Source organism: Stenella coeruleoalba (genome assembly GCF_951394435.1).
Source record: "Stenella coeruleoalba genome assembly, chromosome: X".
Lineage (NCBI taxonomy): Eukaryota > Metazoa > Chordata > Mammalia > Artiodactyla > Delphinidae > Stenella > Stenella coeruleoalba.
Window position 1 is genome coordinate 56,768,704 of NC_137152.1, and position 21,462 is coordinate 56,790,165.

General features: G+C 40.9%; 1 protein-coding gene across 2 annotated transcripts in view; it reads right to left on the reverse strand.

Moving 5' to 3' along the window:
• The window catches only part of HDAC8 (histone deacetylase 8), a 244,890-nt gene that overhangs the window by 217,936 nt on the left and 5,492 nt on the right, over window positions 1–21,462 (reverse strand). For both annotated transcript variants that reach the window (XM_079911615.1, XM_079911616.1), the window contains exon 4: window positions 19,570–19,711. In XM_079911615.1, coding sequence (XP_079767741.1) covers window positions 19,570–19,711 — 142 coding nt within the window. The remainder of the gene's footprint in view (window positions 1–19,569; window positions 19,712–21,462) is intronic.

Genomic DNA, 21,462 nt, shown 5'->3' on the forward strand with positions numbered 1-21,462 from the left:
AAAGAGGGAGACTGAAAAACCAGAAATCTTCTGTAATTTGATTTCATAGTTACGTCCAGCAAGTCCTTTTAGAGATTTACATGTTCCAATGATAGAAACTGAGGTAGGACCTTGTGTCTCTCTGCTTCAGTTTTTTGACTTATCAAAAAGTTCCTACCATACCCCACCTCCTTGACAGAAATGTTATCATGATAAGTTTAAATAAAGGCATGCATAAAAAATCCAAAGTACTGTCCTAATTATCTAACTCACAATTTTTCTCTCATTAAGACCCCAATTTTAATTTGACAGAGCTAAATAAATCAGCTTTATGCACACCTGCTTCTTTCCACATAAAAAACACACACAAAATACATGCACCTGATTGTGGGAAACCAGAAATTAGTCCCACATGACGGATTTTCTTTTAACCACCCACTTTACATTTATAGTCCACTTTAAGGGCTCTGTGCCTGGAGTTGGCAGCTCTAAGAACAGTGAGATCAGTTTGTCTACAGTTGTTCCCAACCTTTTTTGGCTCTGGTACACCTACACTTGCTTCCAAAAATATACCCCCCAGTCTGGTGCTCAATGGAATGAAAATCTTTCCTGAGCTAATAGAATATAAAACAGAAAAGGCAATGGACATAGTTCTGCATTTTAGAGTACTCATAACAACACAGTGAGGCAAACCCGTGCAAATGACGCAATTGACCCTGCATCAAGAGAAACAGAGCTTTGGGCTGTTCTTTCAAAGGTGGTAAAGATTTACACTTCTCAGTCTGCATCTCCCAGCTTGGCCTTCCTTGCTTTTGAAGAGATGGTCAGCCAAGGTAAATGGTGCGGCCAATAGCACTGGAATCAGCGGAAACTAACTGGTTTGTACAAGGACGAAAATCATGGTCTTGGTCCTATTAGCACTATGTTCTAAATGCCTGAGCTAACTAGCCACTGATATTGCCTGTGAGAAAACCAACCTTCATCAGAAACAGAAATGTACTGGAGTACTAACACATAAATTAATAGCTCAGTCTCCAGGACTTGAATTCAACATGAAGCCTATTCCAAAGTTGCCATTTAATATGGTGGAAAAACCCCTATTTACCTGAACAATTTTCAAAGTTTCACAATTTGTATTATTCCCCCCAATAATTAACTTTATTTCAAGTAAAAGGCTTGAATTCCAACTATTTACACCACATTTCCTAAAATTAGCATGCATTTCTGAGAAATTTTTACTAGACATTGATATTATTTATATGAAATAAGCCTTGAAAGGCAAGTCTCTAAAGTTAATTGGGGCACCTTCTTTACAGGTATCTATTTCTCCTATAGGAAATTCACAGGTAGGAATTCCTGGTCAAGGCATTAATAAGAGCTTAACAACCTTCAAGATACCTCCTAATGGAAACTATAATAATCTCTTAAAGAAGTTTTGTTAGTTGTCTGGAATAAAGTCCATAATTACCCCTTGACTCAATCCACCTTGTATGATCTATAATTACTGTTATATTAAAGTACATCAGGCAAGATTAGTGATTTCAACTCCTCTCTGCTTATACCTTACCCTGATTTGCCCCCAGTCTCCAGAAGAGCTTAAAGAGCCATTTTTTACTAAATTCCAAAGACAAGATATAAAAGGCATGGGGAAAAAAAAGTTTCTCAGAAGAAAAATCCACTGAATTCTAGTAAAGACCAGGTAGGAAGTGAATGTCGCTTACTAGCATTCCAACTAAATTTAGTGGTATCGATTGTATACGAATGTGTGTGGGTCGCACATATGGTCACCTTATTTTTGATAAAGGAGGCAAGAATATACAATGGAGAAAAGACAGCCTCTTCAATAAGTGGTGCTGGGAAAACTGGACAGCTACATGTAAAATAATGAAATTAGAACACTCCCTAACACCATACACAAAAATAAAATCAAAATGGATTAAAGACCTAAATGTAAGGCCAGACACTATAAAACTCTCAGAGGAAAACATAGGCAGAACACTCTATGACATAAATCACAGCAAGATCCTTTTTGACCCACCTCCTAGAGAAGTGGAAATAAAAACAAAAGTAAACAAATGGGACCTAATGAAACTTCAAAGCTTTTGCACAGCAAAGAAAACCATAAAGAAGACCAAAAGACAGCCCTCAGAATGGGAGAAAATATTTTCAAATGAAACAACTGACAAAGGATTAATCTCCAAAATTTACAAGCAGCTCATGCAGCTCAATATCAAAAAAATGAACCACCCAGTCCAAAAATGGGCAGAAGACCTAAATAGACATTTCTCCAAAGAAGATATATAGACTGCCAACAAACACATGAAAGGATGCTCAACATCATTAATCATTAGAGAAATGCAAATCAAAACTACAATGAGATATCATCTCACACCAGTCAGAATGGCCATCATCAAAAAATCAAGAAACAATAAATGCTAAAGAGGGTGTGGAGAAAAGGGAACACTCTTGCACTGCTGGTGGGAATGTGAATTGGTACAGCCACTATGGAGAACAGTATGGAGGTTCCTTAAAAAATTACAAATGGAACTACCATACAACCCAGCAATCCCACTACTGGGCATATACCCTGAGAAAACCATAATTCAAAAAGAGTCATGTACCAAAATGTTCATTGCAGTTCTATTTACAACAGCCAGGACATGGAAGCAACCTAAGTGTCCATAATCGGATGAATGGATAAAGAAGATGTAGCACGTATATACAATGGAATATTACTCAGCTATAAAAGGAAAGAAAATTGAGTTATTTGAGGTGAGGTGGATGGACCTAGAGTCTGTCATACAGAGTGAAGTAAGTCAGAAAGAGTAAAATAAATACCGTATGCTAACACATATATATGAAATCTAAAAAAAAATTGGTCCTGAAGAACCTAGGGGCAGGACAGGAATAAAGACGCAGACGTAGAGAATGGACTTGAGGACACGGGGAGGAGGAAGGGTAAGTTGGGACAAAGTGAGAGAGTGGCATGGACATATATACGCTACCAAATGTAAAACAGATAACTAGTGGGAAGCAGCTGCATAGCACAGGGAGATCAGCTCGGTGCATTGTGACCACCTAGAGCGGGGGGATAGGGAGGGTGGGAGGGAGATGCAAGAGGGAGGAGATATGGGGATATATGTATATGTATAGCTGATTCACTTTGTTATACAGCAGAAACTAACACACCATTGTAAAACAATTATACTACAGTAAAGATGTCAAAAAGAAAAAAAGAATGTGTGTGGGTAGTTGGATTAAATATTTGAAAATACGTTGAAAAAAGAAAAAGAAAGTTGAGTTTTATCTTAGTGATAATACAGTTCGTATTAAAGACAGGTTGGGGTAGAAAATTAAATGAAGGTAAAACTGTAGAATCACACGTGGCTCTATCCAACTCTCATTCCTTCTTCTCTTCTTCCACAGAATTCTTGGTTCTTATATTTAAACAGCAAAACTGAGGAAACAAAGACTCTCACTACAATTCAGACATTAGAAAAAAACAGAAAGTCAGACCAATTAATTCTATAGATACACATTTTGAATTTGCACCTTCAATTTTCATTTAAGTTTTCTGAGAAAAGATGATACCAGCACGGGTTTGGTGACTATGGACAATAAATTGCAAGGCTTACTCAAAGTGCACACTGTTGTAGAAAAATTCACCAATGCTGTAGATACTTGCCCTGCTCTAGCAAGGACCAGCTTCAGGAACTGTTCAGATTTATTATAAAAACAGGTACTGGGAAGAACAATAAAGAAAGGTTGTATGTCTCAGACTATTTGAAATGATTCCATTAAATAGACTGAAAAACACATTAAAATACCTAAAATAGACTGAAAAAGGCATACTACTGAATATTATGACTAGCACTTCTCAAAACCGTCCAGGTCATCAAAAACAAGGAAAGCCTGAGAAAATGTCACAGCCCAGAGGAGCTTAAGGAGACATGACAACTAAATGTAACATAGTATCATTACACGTGGATGGGATCCTGGGACAGAAAAACAGTATTAGGTGAAGTCTGAATAAACTATGAACTATATCAATATTGGTTCATTAATTTTAACAAATGTATTATATTCATGTAAGATGTTAATAATAGGAGAAACTGGGTATGGGATACATTGGGACTCTCTGTACTATCTGCTCAATTTTTCTGTAAATGAAAAACTATTCTTAAAAAATAAAGTTTATTAAAAGTGGGTTCTATTTCTCAGGCTATTTGAAATGATTACACTAGTGAAAAAGATCTAATACTTGAGGGCCTAGCTCACGGGCCTGGATCAAGGGCACTCAGAGACTTCAGCCATCAGATAAGAACAGGACAAGGACTCCATACCCCCATAGTAATCCAGCTCAGAAAGCCGCAAATCCAGGCACCCAAAATCCCTTCAGAGAATTTCAGTGGGAACAGTTGATAATTAAGATAATAAGCAAAGCCTATTTAACTTTCTTCATCCCAAACAACCCTACATCTTGAAAACACATTGTAGGCAGCAGGTTTCAAAAGCAGTGAAATCCCCATTTGCAGAAGTCAAACTAACAATTGGGGGGGTGGGGTGGGGGACAAGCCATCCCTGGTGACTTGCATCCTCCATCAGCTGCCAGCCCCTCCTGATGGAGAGAGGAGCTGGTATGGGAGCAGAGGCAGCCTGGGCCTTTAGCAACTCCTACCTCAGGCACTACGATGTTGATGTTGTCTAACACTATCGCTTACACAGACAAAGCACCCAAACTCCAAGTCAGACTCTTGCCCTCCTCTTGCCTAAGGATTCAGTAAGCACCAAGGACCATGGGAGCTCTATTCGTCAGTCAGGTTATGAACGCTGAAGGATAGTTTCTTAATGGAAATACTGACCATGGTTAATTAGTAAAACACAAATTTCAAGGTGAAAATCTCTTGATTCTATATATTCATTCTTTCATTCAAAGTATATATATTTATTAAAGAAGTATTATGAGCCAGATACTGGGCTCATGAAAGAAATTAGCTCAAGAGAACACTCTGAACTGATGAAACAGTTTAGATGAACATCAGATCAATAAATATAAATGTGGATGACGTTAATAGAACCTCATCAAGCAGAGAACATTCTTGATTTAACCTCGCACGCCCTCTATTGGTCTCTTGGTTAAAATGCAAAGCTTATATAACCCACAGTTTGGTAGGTCATGTTCAATATGCTGGAAATCTGACGTGCTGACTACTCATTGGACTTCGTGAACACTCAGACCTCTGACTGCTGTGTGGAATCTCCTCTCTCTCCTTCTCTCTCTCTCTCCGCTCCCTCTCTCTCTCCCTCTCCCTCTCTCTAATTTCATAATACCTGTTACGATACTACCATTGATTCATTCAACCAATATCTATTGAAGTCCTACCTTGAGAAGGCACTAACTCATCTTTCCAATTTAAATAACTTTATTCTTTATTTTTCAAACATATTGACATTCCATAAGTCAACTGGTAGTACCAGGAGAGACACTCCCCCAAAGGGTTGGGAATCAATGTTTCCCACTCATCTCTCTCTGCCCATCCATTCCAACTTTCATACTCGATCATTCACCCAACGAAAATTTTTTAAGTTTTCTATGTGCCAGGTAGAGTTCTAGGCAGTGAAGCTACAGTAATAAACAAAATCAAATAAAAATCCCTACCCCCTATGAAGTTTATAATTCTAGTGGGAAGGGGTGTAAGGCATGAAATAAATAATGAATAAGTAAATTAAATAATTTTTTAGACAATCAATAGTATGGAGAACAATAGAACAGGGAAAGGGCAATGGGAGGCTTTTCTGCAGTGCAAATTTAAAAACGTGGTCAGGGAAGGCCTTACTGAGAAAGTGATATTTGAGCAAAGACTTGAAGGAGGTAAAGGGTCATTAATTGGGAGAAGGATATTTCAGGCAGTGAGAACAGGAAGGGCAAAGGCCTGGAGGTGGGAACATGCCTGGTATGTTCAAGGGAAAAGAGGAGTCCAGTGGCCAGATAATAGCGAGGAAAAGAACAGTAGTTCTACAGGGGGGGAAGGAGAAATAGGGGGAATGCACAGGGCTTTGTAGGCCGCGGTAGGCACTTTGGCTTTTACTCAGTGAAACAGGGAGCCAAGGCAGTGTTTTGAACAGAGGAGTAATAGGATCTGACTTCTGTTTTAATAGGATCACTATGTCCGCTGTGTGGAGAATAGACCTAACAGGGGCAAGGCCAGAAGCAGGAACACTAGTTGGGAGGTGGTTGCAATAATCCGAGAGAGATGAACTAGGGTTATAGTGCTGGAGGCAGTGAGAAGTGGTCAGATTCTGGATATATTTTAAAGATGGAGTTGGGATTTTTTACAGACTGAACGTGGGGTGTGAAAGAAAAGGAGTCAAGGATGATTCCAACATGTTTGGTTTCAACAACTGGAAGAGTAGGGCTGCCGTATGAGGGGGGATTAGGAGTTAGCTTTTGGACATATATTAAGTTTGGGATGTCAACCACACACCCACCAATCAATTTACTCTCTACCATCTCCTACCTAGCTATCCATTTACTCACTCAGATTTCTCTATGTCACAAATCCCTTGACATCTCTGTATGTCTTTCGGTGTGCCACTTCCAATTTTACTAACAATACTGCCTCCTACTTTGGCAAAAAACTGGGTATTTTTGATGTCTCCCTTCACCTTACCCCCAAGAGCTAACTGATCACCAAGTTCTGTCAGTTATGCCTCTAAAATCACTCTCAAGTGCTCTTCTTCCTTTTCACATCCACTGTCACCACCTTTGTTCATACTTTCAAGATCTCTCCCCTGGTTTTTGAGCATAGCAATTTGATCTTTTCCTTTACTAGTGAGACTGGGTAGACAGGTCCAGTGGATCTGGGGTCAGGAGGTGGAGGCAAGGGGCAGGGCATAAGTAAGAGGGTCATTTACTCCCTTCCCTGGTACCTAGACCTGAAAGCGAATGCCAGAATTACATTTAAGAGAGAATGCTAGGGCTTCCCTGGTGGTGCAGTGGTTGAGAATCGGCCTGCCAATGCAGGGGACAAGGGTTTGAGCCCTGGTCCAGGAAGATCCCACATGCCACAGAGCAACTAAGCCCGTGCGCCACTACTACTGAAGCCCGCGCACCTAGAGCCCATGCTCCGCAACAAGAGAAGCCACTGCAAAGAGAAGTCTGTGCACCGCAACGAAGAGTAGCCCCCCCCACCCTGCCGCAACTAGAGATAGCCCGCATGCAGCAACAAAGACCCAAACACAGCCAAAAGTAAATAAATTTAAAAAAAAGAGAGAGAATGCTGAGGTTGAGCTGGGAAAGCATACCTATAATAAGATTATGAGATCAAGGTTGCTTTGAGTGCCCCCCCGCAAATACTTCCTGATCAACAACCTTCCAGTGAATCAGACAGTGGGCCAACCATGATGCCACTGGAAAGCTAACACCTCTTTCATGATGAAACTGGTCTCTCAGCCTTAGATTGCTGGAGATAATCGCAGGGTACAAGGTAGACAAGTGCATCGGGGAGTAGCAAGACTGGATGAGTGATCATGGAGTGAGAAGGGCATGAAGTTCTATGGGCTGCTGATGTAGGAGGTGTGTGGGCGGATGACTGAATTTCACTTCAAAGGTTTCCAGGTAAGAGTCCTTCAATTTCTGCCATGGCAGATGTGCCTGTGCCAAAAGGAAATCACACCTGAATGATCCAGTTAGTGTAATTCATATATGGCAAACACTTTCTGGTGCTTAGTATGGGCCAAGTATTAGTCTATGTACTTTACACACATTAGTTCGTGTAATACAACTGCTTTGTGAGATAGGTACTATTATTATCTCCATTTTATAGGTGAGGAAATCAAGGAACAGAGTTTAAGCAGGTTGTTCAAGATCACATAGGAAGCGGCAGTGCTGGGATTCAAACCCAGGCAGTGTGACTTGAGTCCCTGCTCTTACCCCCTCTGCCATGTTGTATGGTGAAAGCTAACAGAATGTGCCCTTGGGTGGTCCATACTTGGGTAGTCAAGATATTGACCAGACTCAGGGATGTCAGTGGTTCTAGCAAATAGCCAGGGTGAGAGTGGGCTGGAAATAATTAATGCCATGAAGGGAAGAGGTCTGGATGGAGGGGTATAGTGGATTAGAAATGAATTCTGAGGAGGCTGGAGGTGGAGAACCAATCGTATTATGTATCAGAGGTGTAGCAGTACTGCTGCTCCGCCAGGACCTGGTCAATCCATATGGCCTGGAAGGTTGTCTGCTGGTAGTGGTATGGTGGAGAGGTAAATGTGGGGGAGGAGGACTTTGAATGGCATTCTCCAAAACTAGTATATGAACTGGAGGCTGTGGTTGGAGAGCAGATGGCTATGGAACTTGTGAAAGTGGAAGGCCTTTTAGATGCATGGGCAGCAATGGCTGGGAAAGAGGGATCCACCACTAAGAAGGCGTTACAGATGTGGGAGGAGGAAAAATCTGCACTGAAGTTCATTGGAATGATATCCCAAGGACCTGAAGGTTACCTTGGTGTGTCTTTGTCTCAACTGTAGGATCACAGAGGTATACCAGAGGTTAGGTCAGATATGGGGCAACTAGAAGAACCCTTAGTCCAGGAGTTCTCAAACTGTGTTGTGCATCAGAATCACCTTAGGGAGACACTGGTTAAAAAAAAAAAAAAGAATATTCTTGGGCTTTACCCCTAGTGGGTCTGATTTAGGAATCTTCATTTTAGAATTAAGATGCAGGTGGGCTGCAGGCCACATTACGAAACACACTCCATGAGATTATATGCAAGTCTGAATAGGCTATGTTGGCCCACTGGAGGGGTGCCCTTGGGCACAGGCAACCCCCGATCCTAACAGAATGGGGCATCTTGGAACAACATAAACCTCTGGGCTGCCCCAGGATGGACCTGGATCTTTATGTTCTACACTTGCTGCCCCGGCTCCTCTGCGCTATAACAATTTGAGCTCATGATCACAAACTGCTTGTCCCTCTCAAAGGAAGTGTCTCCCTATCTTGAAGGTGGCCTTGAAGAGCTCTCATTCCCACTTGGGGTAATTGGCCTTGTTTAGGGCCAGCTTAGGTCCAGAGATCAAAAGTACCTAGGTCCTCCTGTGACAGGACAATACTCCCCACCCATCACCCCCTCCTCACCCACACCCCTGTACCTGGATGTTGAAGGCATTAGTCAGTGGTATAGACCAGGGCTGGGGTAGAAGGCCTTCAGCTACGGGAAGGTCATTTTTGTGTCTGGGGACCAAATTCATTTCTCCTTAAGAGAAAGGATACTGGGGAAGTGAAGATGCAGAGGTAGTAGATGAATTGTGGGCAGTATCAAGGGGTTGCTGATGTCTTCAATCATTTTAGAAAAATGTACATCTTATCCAGCACTATGTAAACTCTGCCCAGAAATATCACTTTCACACTTTGGGGCTTGGCCTGGGGATAGTGCTACTGTAATCATTCAACTACCACGCAGCTCAGACATTCTGTGACATCTCATTAAGCGAATTTATCAAAATATTGCCCAGGTAAATATTCTAGGAGGTGGTGTGTAATCTCATTTGCTGGAAGCAAGTGGGGACACTGCACAGGAATCCTCCATTCATTACCTTTCTTGATCCAGATGAGGTTGTAGGTGCCCCTAGGGGATACATAACCCTGTGAAGGCCAGAGCCTTATGGAATTGAGCTAGAAGGTTCTGGGGTAACAGAAAGGATTTTGAATAGTGATTACACTGAGGACAGAATAATCTTGACAAGAAGAACTCCCTGCTTTTTATTTTCAGAAAGGGTCTCAAGGTTAATGTGGAAGAGATGGAGAATCTGATGAATTCCGCTGCCAGCTGCTGTCCAGAGTTTTTATTTTATAGAAGGCCTTGATTTTAGATTCAGAGAGCACCTGCTCCTTAGGAAGAAGAAAAGTCCTGGATATCAGCACTACAGCACAGTCACCCTTGCCAATTAGGGGTGGTCCCACTGTCTCTTGGTAAGGAGTATCCTCATTTGCCTTATGAGTATGGGCTGGACCTAGTAGTGGAGGTCGAACAGTGAATTCATGTGATGTTTGGGAGGAGTAGGGGTATAGGGAAGGCTGGCAGTGAAACTTTGATAAAGCAAAGGGCCTGAGTCTTTAAGCTGATCGTGAATAGTCTACTTTCAGCCAGGAGCTTACGGGCAAAGGGGACGTGGAAGTGCAGTGGGTGACAAACAGTACCAGGGCTCACTTTAGCTGGACAGGCAGTGGGACCCCACTGGACCAGAGACTTGCCTGAGAGGCTACCTAAGACCCCCTGGGTGTAACCCAATCTGGATATAAGTGACTTTCATCAAACACTTACTATGTGCCAGGCTCTTTGCTAGGCTCTTTAATACAATGATCAGATTTAAGCCCCATCACCCTATAAGGTGGGTACTATTATTATCCCTAATTTACAACTGAGGATACTGAGGCACAGAGAGGTTTTGCAGCTGGTAACTGATGGAGCTGGAATTCCCTGTGCAACACTGAACCACTGTATTAGACTATCTTCCCTAGATCTCATCTGATCTGGGCTACTATGGGAAAGGTTTGTTTATTTTGTCTCATGATGGGTCTGTTCTGCAGGTGCCAGGATGGAATGGGTGTAAAGAGGAAGTGATAAGGACATGCGCTCCATGGCTGAAGGAGGAGTCTGCCTTGGTTCTGAGGCGACGTGGCTGACCCTGAATCCAGGTTTCCATTTTCATGCAGTCATCTATTGGTTTGGAAAGGCTGGAGGTGGGATGATGTCAGAAGAGGAGGGGGGTTCTGGCTGCTTGGTTAATGAGTTATACTGCACATACAGCACTCTGGAGAACTGGAACTGGAATGCAATCCACTGTCATTCACTCTGTGCATAAAGAGCTGGAGCTCTTGAGAACAGAGCTCTAGTAGCTTTGATCCCAACTGCTAGCTGGACGGTAACTAAGAGCTGGAGGTCTCATTCTATATTCTTCTTGTTGAGTTTGCCAAGACACAAGGCAGAGTTATATGGCTCTATCATTCACTGCCCCCAGGTGGAAGTCCCAGAAACCAATGGCATTCTAGGGCAATAATCTCTCCTCTCCTAGCAGCGAAGCAGGCAGAGGGGGCCCAGCTGGCACAGATCCCGTGTCACCAGGTGGAAGGCTGAAATGTCATGGGATAAGATGGCAAATAACAGAATTGTGGCAAGAAGAAGGGCAGGTTGAGCTAGAGATGGAAATAAGTCTTAAATGGATTATCAGAATGAGATAAAGGAAAATACTGGGAGCTGTAATGCAGAGTCAAACAGGAAGAGGTGAGGATGAGAAACAGCCAGTCAAAGTGGACAAAGAAGATGCGATCTCGGCAAATTCTGGAGGTTAGGAGTCACTGTCCCATGCTGGGTTTTAATACCTCCTAGTACATGTTTACATGGAAAGAGTGAGTCCCATTTAAGGGGATCTAGATGGGACAAGATGGCTTCTTAAGAGACTGACTACAAAAAGCAGAATCAAAGAATTCAAAGAGGCCTGTGAGCAAGTGATAGAAGTGGACAAGAGTCATTTCATGGAGAAAGTAGAGGCCATGGGGCCAGCACTCACTAGTAGGCAACCCAGATACTTCTCTGCTATACCCTCCTTGACTCCTTTTGCTCTGGCTTCAGAAGAGGTGGGTCTCCTCCTCCCAAAGCCATTCCTCCCATCCTCTCCTGCCTCCTCCGAGACTTTGCTCCATTTCTTATCCTTCTCATATTTCCGTTATTTCCCTTTCAGTCTACAAATGTTCTCAAAGCTCTTAAAACAAACCCAACAAGTCAGCCCTCAACCCTGTTTCCCTTGGCCACTGCCCTCCTCTCCTTTCTTTCTCATTTGAACTTTTGGACAGATTAATGTTCCTTTCTTGTCCATTTCTTTAGTTCCTGCTCACCCCTCAACAGTTTGTATTCCCATCACTCTCCAGAAAGTTCTCTTACCAAGGTCATTAATGACTATATTAATTGCCAAATATGACTGACACTTCAGTACTGCTCTGGATTGTTGAGAGCTCTTTTCTTCTTTAAACTCTTCTGCTCCCTTGGTATTCTATGGTCCCTTTCTATTTCGATTACCTGGCCAGTCCTGATTGCTGCTTTTCAGCTGAACTCACTGGGGCTTCTTCTTATACTTGCCCATTACAAGTTGGTATTTCCTGGGGTTCTAGGCTCTATTTTCTTTTTCTCCTCACTCTCTGCCTTTTCCCTAAGTAATCACACCCATTTTCCTGGTTTGTGCTACCATTTCATATACAGGCAACACATCTGCTTCTAGTTCCAGCTTCCACCTCCATCTCCAAATCTCAGAATCCAATTTCCCTGGGTACTACCTCTGCTGCATACCACCACCTACTCCCGTGTACTGAGGTGGTATAATTCAGGGGTTAAGTACACAGGTTGAAGAGTTAGATTGCCTGGGTTTGACTCTCATTGCTCTGCCTTAGTTCAGGTCCTCATCACTTGTCAGTGAGAGTGCCGATACCCAATTCAGTCCCTCGACCTATAGTCTACACCTCCTTCAATCCATCCTCTATAACTACAGTCAGTTTCCTAAAACACAAATCTAACCACGTTACTACCTAAAATAATATTTCAGTGCCCCCCCATTTCCTACTGAAGAGTTTCTCAAAGTGTGTGCATCAGAATCACCCCTAGATTTTGAAAGTGCAGGTTCTGATGCCCCAGTCCAAACCTACCTGATCAAGATCTCTGAGAGGTCTAGAAATCTGCATTTTTCAACTGAGTGACTCCGACATACATGAAGCCCTTCATGAGCCATTTCCTACTTTTCTACCTCATCTGCTGCCATTATCTACTTTGAACCTTAACCCTCCAGCAATGTGTGTAGTTCCCCCAATCCGCCAAGCTATTTCACAGTGCTGCTTCTGCAAGGCCCTTCACCTACTTGTCTCCCCAGCACACTCCTCTCCATCCTTTGAAGTCTTCTTAACCACAACCTCCTTACTGAGAAATCTTACTTTCCTTCTGTACAGCTGTTTCTCAACCATTTTTTCATTATCATTCCCTCACCCAAGGAGCCTTTTTAGACACCTTTTTCTAATTGACCTCTCCGCGAAATTTTATATCACAGATGTACTGTACATCTGTTATGTACTGTGACCCTTTGGAAAACCATAAACTATGTAACATCTAAGTTTCTTGCCGCCCCCGCTTCCCTACCACCTGCCCCAGCAAGAATCAATTTTTGCTCCCTTGGGGGCAGTATCACTCCCATTGAGAATACACGCTCTGCAGCAGCAGAAGACACTGCTATCCAAACCGGTCTTCTTGAGGTTCACCTTTGGTTTCTCTGATAAGTCTTTTCTGATTCTCCTCCTATCTCTCTCACCACTCCTTCTCAAGACTCAACTTTGTAGGTCTTTCTTCTCTTGCCTGCCTTGTAAACACTGGCATTCCACAAGGCTCATTATTTGAGTTTTTTCCCCTGTATTATTTTACACATGCTTCCCAGGTTAGTTTGTCTATTTCCTTAATTTTAATTACCACCTATCATGCTGGCTCCCAAATCTGTATCTTCAGTGAAGATGATTCTCCTGAGCTCCAGCCTCTTGCTAGTCTAAGTATGGGCCACAAATTGGCAGCCTTTAGTATTGCCTGGGAGTTTGTTAGGAATGCAGATTCTCAGGTTCCCCCAAGACCTGAACCAGAATCTCCAATTTAATAAGATCCCTGGGTATTTTGTATGCACATTAAAGTTGAGAAGTCATAGGCTGGACCCCATTGCCGACTCTGTAATAGACATCTCTAATTAGATGCTCCATAGGCAGAGCAGTCCCCATCCCCTACTCTTCTTGGTTAAAGGTAACACAATTACTCAGTCATCTACATAAGAAATCTAGATCACTCCTTCCTTATCATTTATATCAAACTGGTTACCATTCCTACCTATTCTAGCTACTAAATGACTCCTGAATTTATTCTCTCATCTATGCTCATCACCACAGCTTTCACCTCCTTTAGGATAGATTATTATCACAGTAAAGGTCCTAACAGATTTCTCTGTCAACATTCTGGCCCCCAACACTCACCAATTTATCTACCAACTATTGCCAGAATCATATTCCTAAAATGCAAATCTGATCATGTTACCTCTTCCTGGCTAAAGATTCCTTCAGTGATTCTTTACTCTTTTAAACCAAGGTTCTTAACCAGGGATCCACACATGGGCTGTAGGAGATCCTTAGACTTTCTGAAACTATAAGGAAAAATTTGTGTATGTACATTTTTCTAGGGACAGTGTTATATAGCTTTCATCAGATTTTCGGAGGGGTCCATGACCAAAATAGGTCAAGAACCACTGACCTGAAGGATCAAGTCCAAGCTGTTCAGCTTGGCAAACAGGACCCTTCATACCTCTCCCACCTCACCTCCAGCCACTTGCCTATAGGAGCCCTTGGTTTCAGCTTTAATTATAGACCTGGAAGTGCCCTCAGCTTTCACACCTCTGTGCCTCTGCACATGCTGTTCCTGAAATAACCCCAAGGTCACATACACAACTAGTAAGTGGTGCATTCCACTCCTTCTGGACACCCCACTACCTTGTGCCTAACTCTAGCATACACCGACCATATCATGCCTCTATTGTAACAGCTTCCCACTTTGTTCCAAGCAGATTTTATTATAAAAAGTTTTATTAATAAAAGTAATATAATCATATTAGAGAAAATATATGAAAATATATAAAACAGAGAAAAGGTACATGTATATATCTGTGTGTGTATACCCACATATACATATAGTATATATATATAGTGTGTGTATGTATATATATTATATATATATATATATCATACTATCATCATCGTCACAAAGTCACTGGTATCATTTTGTTGTATTTCCTTCTAGAAATTCTTTTCATATGCAGATATTTTTTTTACATATCTCTAATCAGAGTGAATATATGATGCTGTAGCTACCTGCCCTTTAAAAGCAAAGCCAACAATATACGATATGCATTTTTTTCTTGTTATGCAGTTGTCCTAACCACCATTTTTAATAGTTATATAGTAGCCCATCAAGTGGATATGTTGCAGTATACTACGTAACCATCCCACTGTTGTTGAATATTTAGGTCTCCTTCCCTCCTTTCTTCTTGGCTACTATACGTGAAAGAGAAATTACCATCTTCATATACACAGCTTTTCCATATTTTGGATTGGCTTATTTCCTTAGATTACCAAGAATAATAGATGTATGAGTTAAGAGCTTTCTTCCTTTGGTTCAAATTTGGTAGAAGTAAAATATATACATGTATATATAATGTTTCAATTTTTCTTCCTCTAATTATTAGCGATACTAAATATTTTTTCATGTTTGTTTACTATTTGTTTCCTCTTTTGTAAATTGTTCATGTCTTTTACTAATTTATCTGAATATTAGTGTTTTAAAAAGTCAGTTAGAATAGTTAATGATTTTAACCCTTTGTTAATATTTGCTGTAACTATTTTTTTGCCTCTTTTTATTTTGGTAAAATTTTAGCTGCAAAAGTTAGAAAAAATCTCATTACTGAAATTTTGAAAACTAGAAAAACACATTAAAAAATCATTTTAATTCTGTCACCCTAACGTAACCACTACTATCATTCCCACTAATTTTTTTTAAAAAAATGCATGTACTAAAAAAAATGCATGTATTTTACAAAGTTGTAACTGCAGTGTGCAAACAATTTTAAAACCTGTTTTATTAACCCAGAAGTATTTTTCTGAAATGCCCCATAGTCTTCATAATCATCATTTAAAATAATAGCATAATATTCCATGGAATGGATTCACCCTTTCCTTATTGCTAGATATTCATGTTATGTCTAATTTTAAAAAATAAATAACACTGGTAAATATCTTCAGGTTTCTTTTCCATATTTTGAATTATTTTCTTAGGAAACATTCTCAGAAGTAGATTACTAGATAAAAGGGCATTAATACATGCTGGCTACCAAACTGTTTTCTTAAGGGGTTGACCCAAACCACACTATTACTAGCAAACTCAGTACCATTTTTTTTCAGTTCTATTAAAGATAGGCTAGGTAAAGAGGTAAAGATAGGTAAAGATAGGCTAGATAAGTTACCTACTTATCTGCATTTCTTTGATTAGTAGTGATGAACATTGTCCCATGTTTTCCAGTTGTGCTTAAAACTCCTTTGTAAATTGTCTATTCATGTTCTTTGCCCATATTTCTTCTTATACATCATACTGTATGAATGTCTGAGAAAATGCAAACCTGTCACATTTTGTCATATTTATGTCAAATATGCCTTTCTAGTCTGTGTTTAGATTTTATTTTTGAAATGGCCATAAAAGTTATTTTGGTTTTAAAATTTTATACAAATATGTTGATCTTTTCCTTTGTTTTTCTTCTATTCTTTCCTAAGCTTAGAAAACTATTCCCCTTTAGAAGCCTGATGAATATTCATTCATTCTAGGGTTTTTTTCCTAATTTGCTTTTTTATATTTAACTCTTCAATCCAGCTGCCACTTATTTTAGTTTATTACAGGAGATGAGAGTATAAATGCTACAAGCTGTCACAACATCATTTACTGAACAATCCTTTCCAATCACTTGTAACACATCCTTTATAACTGATTAAATTCTTATATGCAACAGTCTCTTTGGGGAGTATACTATAACATCATTTGTCTAATCTTATACCAGTGGTACCAGTGTTTTCATTATCACAGTTTTTTATGTTTAATATCTAATAGCATTAGTCTCTCATTACTCTTCTTTTGCAGAATTTTCTTTGAAAATCACTCTTCTTTGGCTTTCAGATGCAATTATTTGCTGTCTTACCTCTAAGAGATAAACTTCTTGAGGGCAGAATTGGTTTATTTCCTTAGAATATTGCTGGGAATAATAGTACTGGGTCAACAGGTACAAACATTTTCCCCACTCTTAACATTTCCAACGTTTTCAAAGAGTGTGCCAATTTCACTGTAATCCTGCCAGCACCTGGATATTTTGAAATAAAAGATTTCTTTTTCAAAATTGGTAGGGGAAAAATGTGCCATGCTTCAATTTCTGTATCTCTGCTTATTAGTAATGATAAAAATATGCTTGACACTATGTAGGTGCTTAATCAATGCATGCTGAATGAATAAATGGCATGTATGAACCTGTACATGTATTTGGGGATACGGGGGTTTAAACAGATATTGTGGTTGTAAGAGATAAATGCCCGCTAGATGTAAGTTTGTGGGCTAAATGCCTGTATTCCATCTGCAGAGGTTCTAGAGGCGCCAAGAACGCCTTGGAATTTGGACCTGAATTGGGGCAATCTCTAGAGACTCTTGGTAATTTATATTTACCACAGGCATGTCTGTTTCCAGGTAGGATCAGCTGCAAGCTGTCTGAAACAGTTAAGATAATGGCGTGTGGGTATGCCCACGCCTGCATACAGCCCAGAGGCAGCCATAATTGGCTGGAGATAGAGTGTGCTTCCTTTGGCAGCAAAACAGTAATAAGAAGTGGCAGGTACCTGGGTATTCCACTGCAAACTGACCCAGGCCCTAGGAGGCCTTAAGTGGTGAATTTAAATATATAAGCTGCTCCAGTGCCACATGCAGAAACTAGAGCTGACTTGTAGGACTGGGCATTTCCCATGAAACCACACTACTTTTCTTTTCAACTTGCTAAGCATGAGAAGGCAGAGAAGTCCTTGGTTCAGAGAAGCTTGGTTTTGTCCCTTTTATCTATAGCTTGAAGCAGACAGGGTCATTTTTCCCTCCTAGAGATTACTGTCTTGATTTTGAATTTTTTTAATAGAGCAAAAACTAACAAAAGGCAGGTTGTTTCTCTTTGTTTTTAAGACCATGTAAAACTCATTACTAAACACAGCTTCTCTATGCTCCACCACCTCAGTTGTAGATTCTAGTAGTAAACTTACTCAAGGATTTCCTTGGTCATGAAATCTATCCATTTGATGAAAAGAATTCCATATTATTACCTTAATCTGCATATGCTGAAGTTGTGCTCAAGATTTTATTCTGAAAAATAAAGTGCTGTTTTCTCTAGACTCAAGAGCACTAGAGTATCAAGGTCATGGCAGATAGTATGAACAACTGGTGTGTGAATGATGCATTGGCAGTTCCTACCACTGCTGCTTTATTTCACTCAAATAGCACATTGATAAATTCAGTTTTTAAATTCCCTCTCCTCTGGAGGGGGGGATAAATTAGGAGTTTGGGGTTAACAGATACACACTACTATATATAGAATAGGTAAACAACAAGGACCTACTATATAGCACAGGGAACTATACTCAGCGTCTTGTAATAACCTATAATGGAAAAGAATCTGAAAAGTATAACTGAACCACTTTGCTGTACAGCTGAAACTAACACAACTTTGCAAATTAACTATACTTCAATAAAAATAAATAAATCAATAAATAAAATCCTTCTCCTCCAACATGTACTACAGCCATCTTAAGCAAGATACCAAATGCTGAATAAGGCTCAGCAGTCCCTGTCAGACACAGAGTATAGCTGTTTGAAACGTTAACATCAAACTCAGAAAGGACTTTTCCTGTAACTCCAAGTAGCACCCAATAGCTGTTGCACAAGCCCTTTCTCCTTAGGGTAACACCTCTAAGTTGCCACTTTGCTGCTTAGAGATGGCAGCATAAGCCTCTTTTTAAAAAAAAATTTATTTATTTTATTTATTTATTTTTGGCTGCATTGGGTCTTTGTTGCTGTGTGCAGGCTTTCTCTAGTTGTGGCGAGTGGGGGCTACTCTTCATTGTGTTGCGCGGGCTTCTCATTGCAGTGGTTTCTCTTGTTGCGGAGCACGGGCTCTAGGCACGCAGGCTTCAGTAGTTGTGGCACATGGGCTCAGTAGTTGTGGTGCATGGGCTTAATTGCTCTGTGGCATGTGGGATCTTCCCAGACCAGGGCTTGAACCCGTGTCCCCTGCATTGGCAGGTGGACTCTTAACCACTGCGCCACCAGGGAAGCCCTAAGTCTCCTTTTTGATTCTTCAGCCTTTTGTTTTAAATCTGTTCTCATCAATTCTCCATCTATTCAAAAATCTGTTTGCCACTCCTTTCAAGAACTAGCTCCAAAATTCACCTCTTCCAAGACTTCCATGATTAACTGCTCCTTATTGCTAAATCTCTTCATCTCATACATATATTCAATTGGTACCAAAATTGATGTTGCTCCCCAATTATTCTAGTTTTAATAATGTTTCTAGAGTATAAGTTCCTTGAAGACAGGGGAATTTCCAGAAAGCTTAAAAGGAATTTAGAGATTGTCTAGATATCTAGATTAATATCCTTTGCTCTGCCCATTTTCCTGATGAAGAGACTGAGACCGAGAGAGGTTAATCTGTCCAAGTCAGTCAGCCAAGTTTGTAGAAAAAGTAGGCATAAAGCCCAGGTGTCCTGACTTTCAATAGTACACTTTCCACTATATTATGTCATCTTTTATTTTACTTGTATCTCTTCAGAAGGTGTAGTAAAGTGTCATACACACACACCCCCCACGTCTCTCAATAACTGCCAATACAATAAACATAAGAGTTTACATAAATAAGAAACTGACTCAAGGAAAGAGATAGAAAGCAGAAAGGTCATTTTCTTACTTCTTTGCATGATGCCACCCTCCAGACCAGTTGATCGCTACTTTGCACATTCCATCAATCAGGCACTGGGCAGCTGTGATTGTAGCCCCTCCTACAGCTGCTGCATAGTCAAATATTCCTTCAGTGGCTGGGCAGTCATAACCTTCAGGCAAACATCAGAAGAGCTTGTTAAAAAATAAGCTGGATAAAGAGGGGTGTGATATTATGACTTATAATAAAGAATATACAGTTAACCCTTGAACAACATGGGTTTGAACAGCGCAGGCCTACTTACAGGTGGATTTTTTTTCAGCAGTAAATACTACAGTACTACACCATTAGCAGTAGGTTGAATCCGCGGATGCGCAACTGCAGATGTGGAGGGCTAACTATAAGTTATACTCAGGTTTTCGACTGCACGGAGGGTGGGTGCCCCTAACCCATGCGCTGTTTAAGGATCAACTGTATTTCTTCCCAGTTTGTGGCAGAGTTCCTAAAATTCTTGGAATTCCTAAATGATGAGTTATAGATGTGTCTTGGTTGTATTAATGAGGTAACTTGTGGACCACATCTAAGGATGGGGGTTGGTTGCCAGTAGAATTATGAGGGTTGGAACTATCAGTTCCATCCCCCTGACCTCCTGTGTGAGGCCAGAGGAACTGGTGATTGAGTTTGTAAAAAATGAATAAACAGAAACTTAAATTAAATAGTCAGGAGACCAGAAGGGGGCGCTCTCACACCCTGAAACAATAACCAAGTTTAACAAGAAGAAAGACTTTTCTTTCCTGGCAAGGACTCAATGAAAAAGCCATGGACTCTTTTTTTTTTTTTTAAACCATAGCTCTCCCAAGTTCCTTTCCCTCTCTGTAAAAGTGTTCTCCTTCCCTTGCCATGGCTTACCATGGTTGCAGACCCCAAATTGCAATTCTCTGCTGATCCCAAACAAACCCATCTTTGATGGAGAAATATCTGGCAGCCTACTTGTTTAGGTCAACAAGCTTAATCACCAATTGGCCAATGACTTAATCATTCATGCCTATGTAATGAAGCCTCCATAAAAACCCCAAAGGAGAGGGTTTGGAGAGCTTCTGGGTTCGTGAACACGTAGAGATTTGGGGAGAGTGGCACACCTGGAGAGGGCATGGAAACTCCATGCCCTTTCCCCATACATTGCCTTTATGCACCTCTTCCATCTGGCTGTTTCTGAGTTATATCCTTTAATGATTAACTGGTAATCTAGTGAATATATGGGTTTCCTGGGTTCTGTGAGCCGCTCTAGCAAATTAATTAAATTCGAGGGGGTCATGGGAATTTCTGATTTATAGAGAGTTGGTCAGAAGTACAGGTAACAACTTGGACTTGTGCTTGGCATTCTGAGTTGGTGAGGTTGCTAGAACCTCCAATTTGCAGCCTGTCAGCCAGAGCACAGGTAACAGCTTGGGTTTGCAACTGATGTCTGATGTGGAGAGAAGTCTTGTGGGACTGAGCACTTCACCTGTGGAATCTGATGCTCTCTCCGGGTAGAGAGTATCAGAACTGAGTTGAATTGTAGGACACCAAGCTGGTGTCCTGAGCATTGTTTGGTGGTGTGGGGGGAAATTCCCCCCTCCACACATTGGAATTGGGTCCAGTACCCTATTAGGAGGAGTAGATTGAGGTATGACAACAACATACCCTACCAGAAAGCTACTGTGCTAACACCAGCTCCAAAATGAGAGCTAAACACCTTCAATGTCGGGGAAGGAATTATTCAGTATTACAGCTAGAAAGACTAAACCTTGAAGATTAACTAGTCACATCCTATAGATGGAGAAACTGAGGACTGAGAGGTGATATGTCATATCTGTGATGACACAGAGCCAGGTCTGGGACCCCCTGGTGTCTTAAGCCCGCACCCCCGCCCTATACACATAC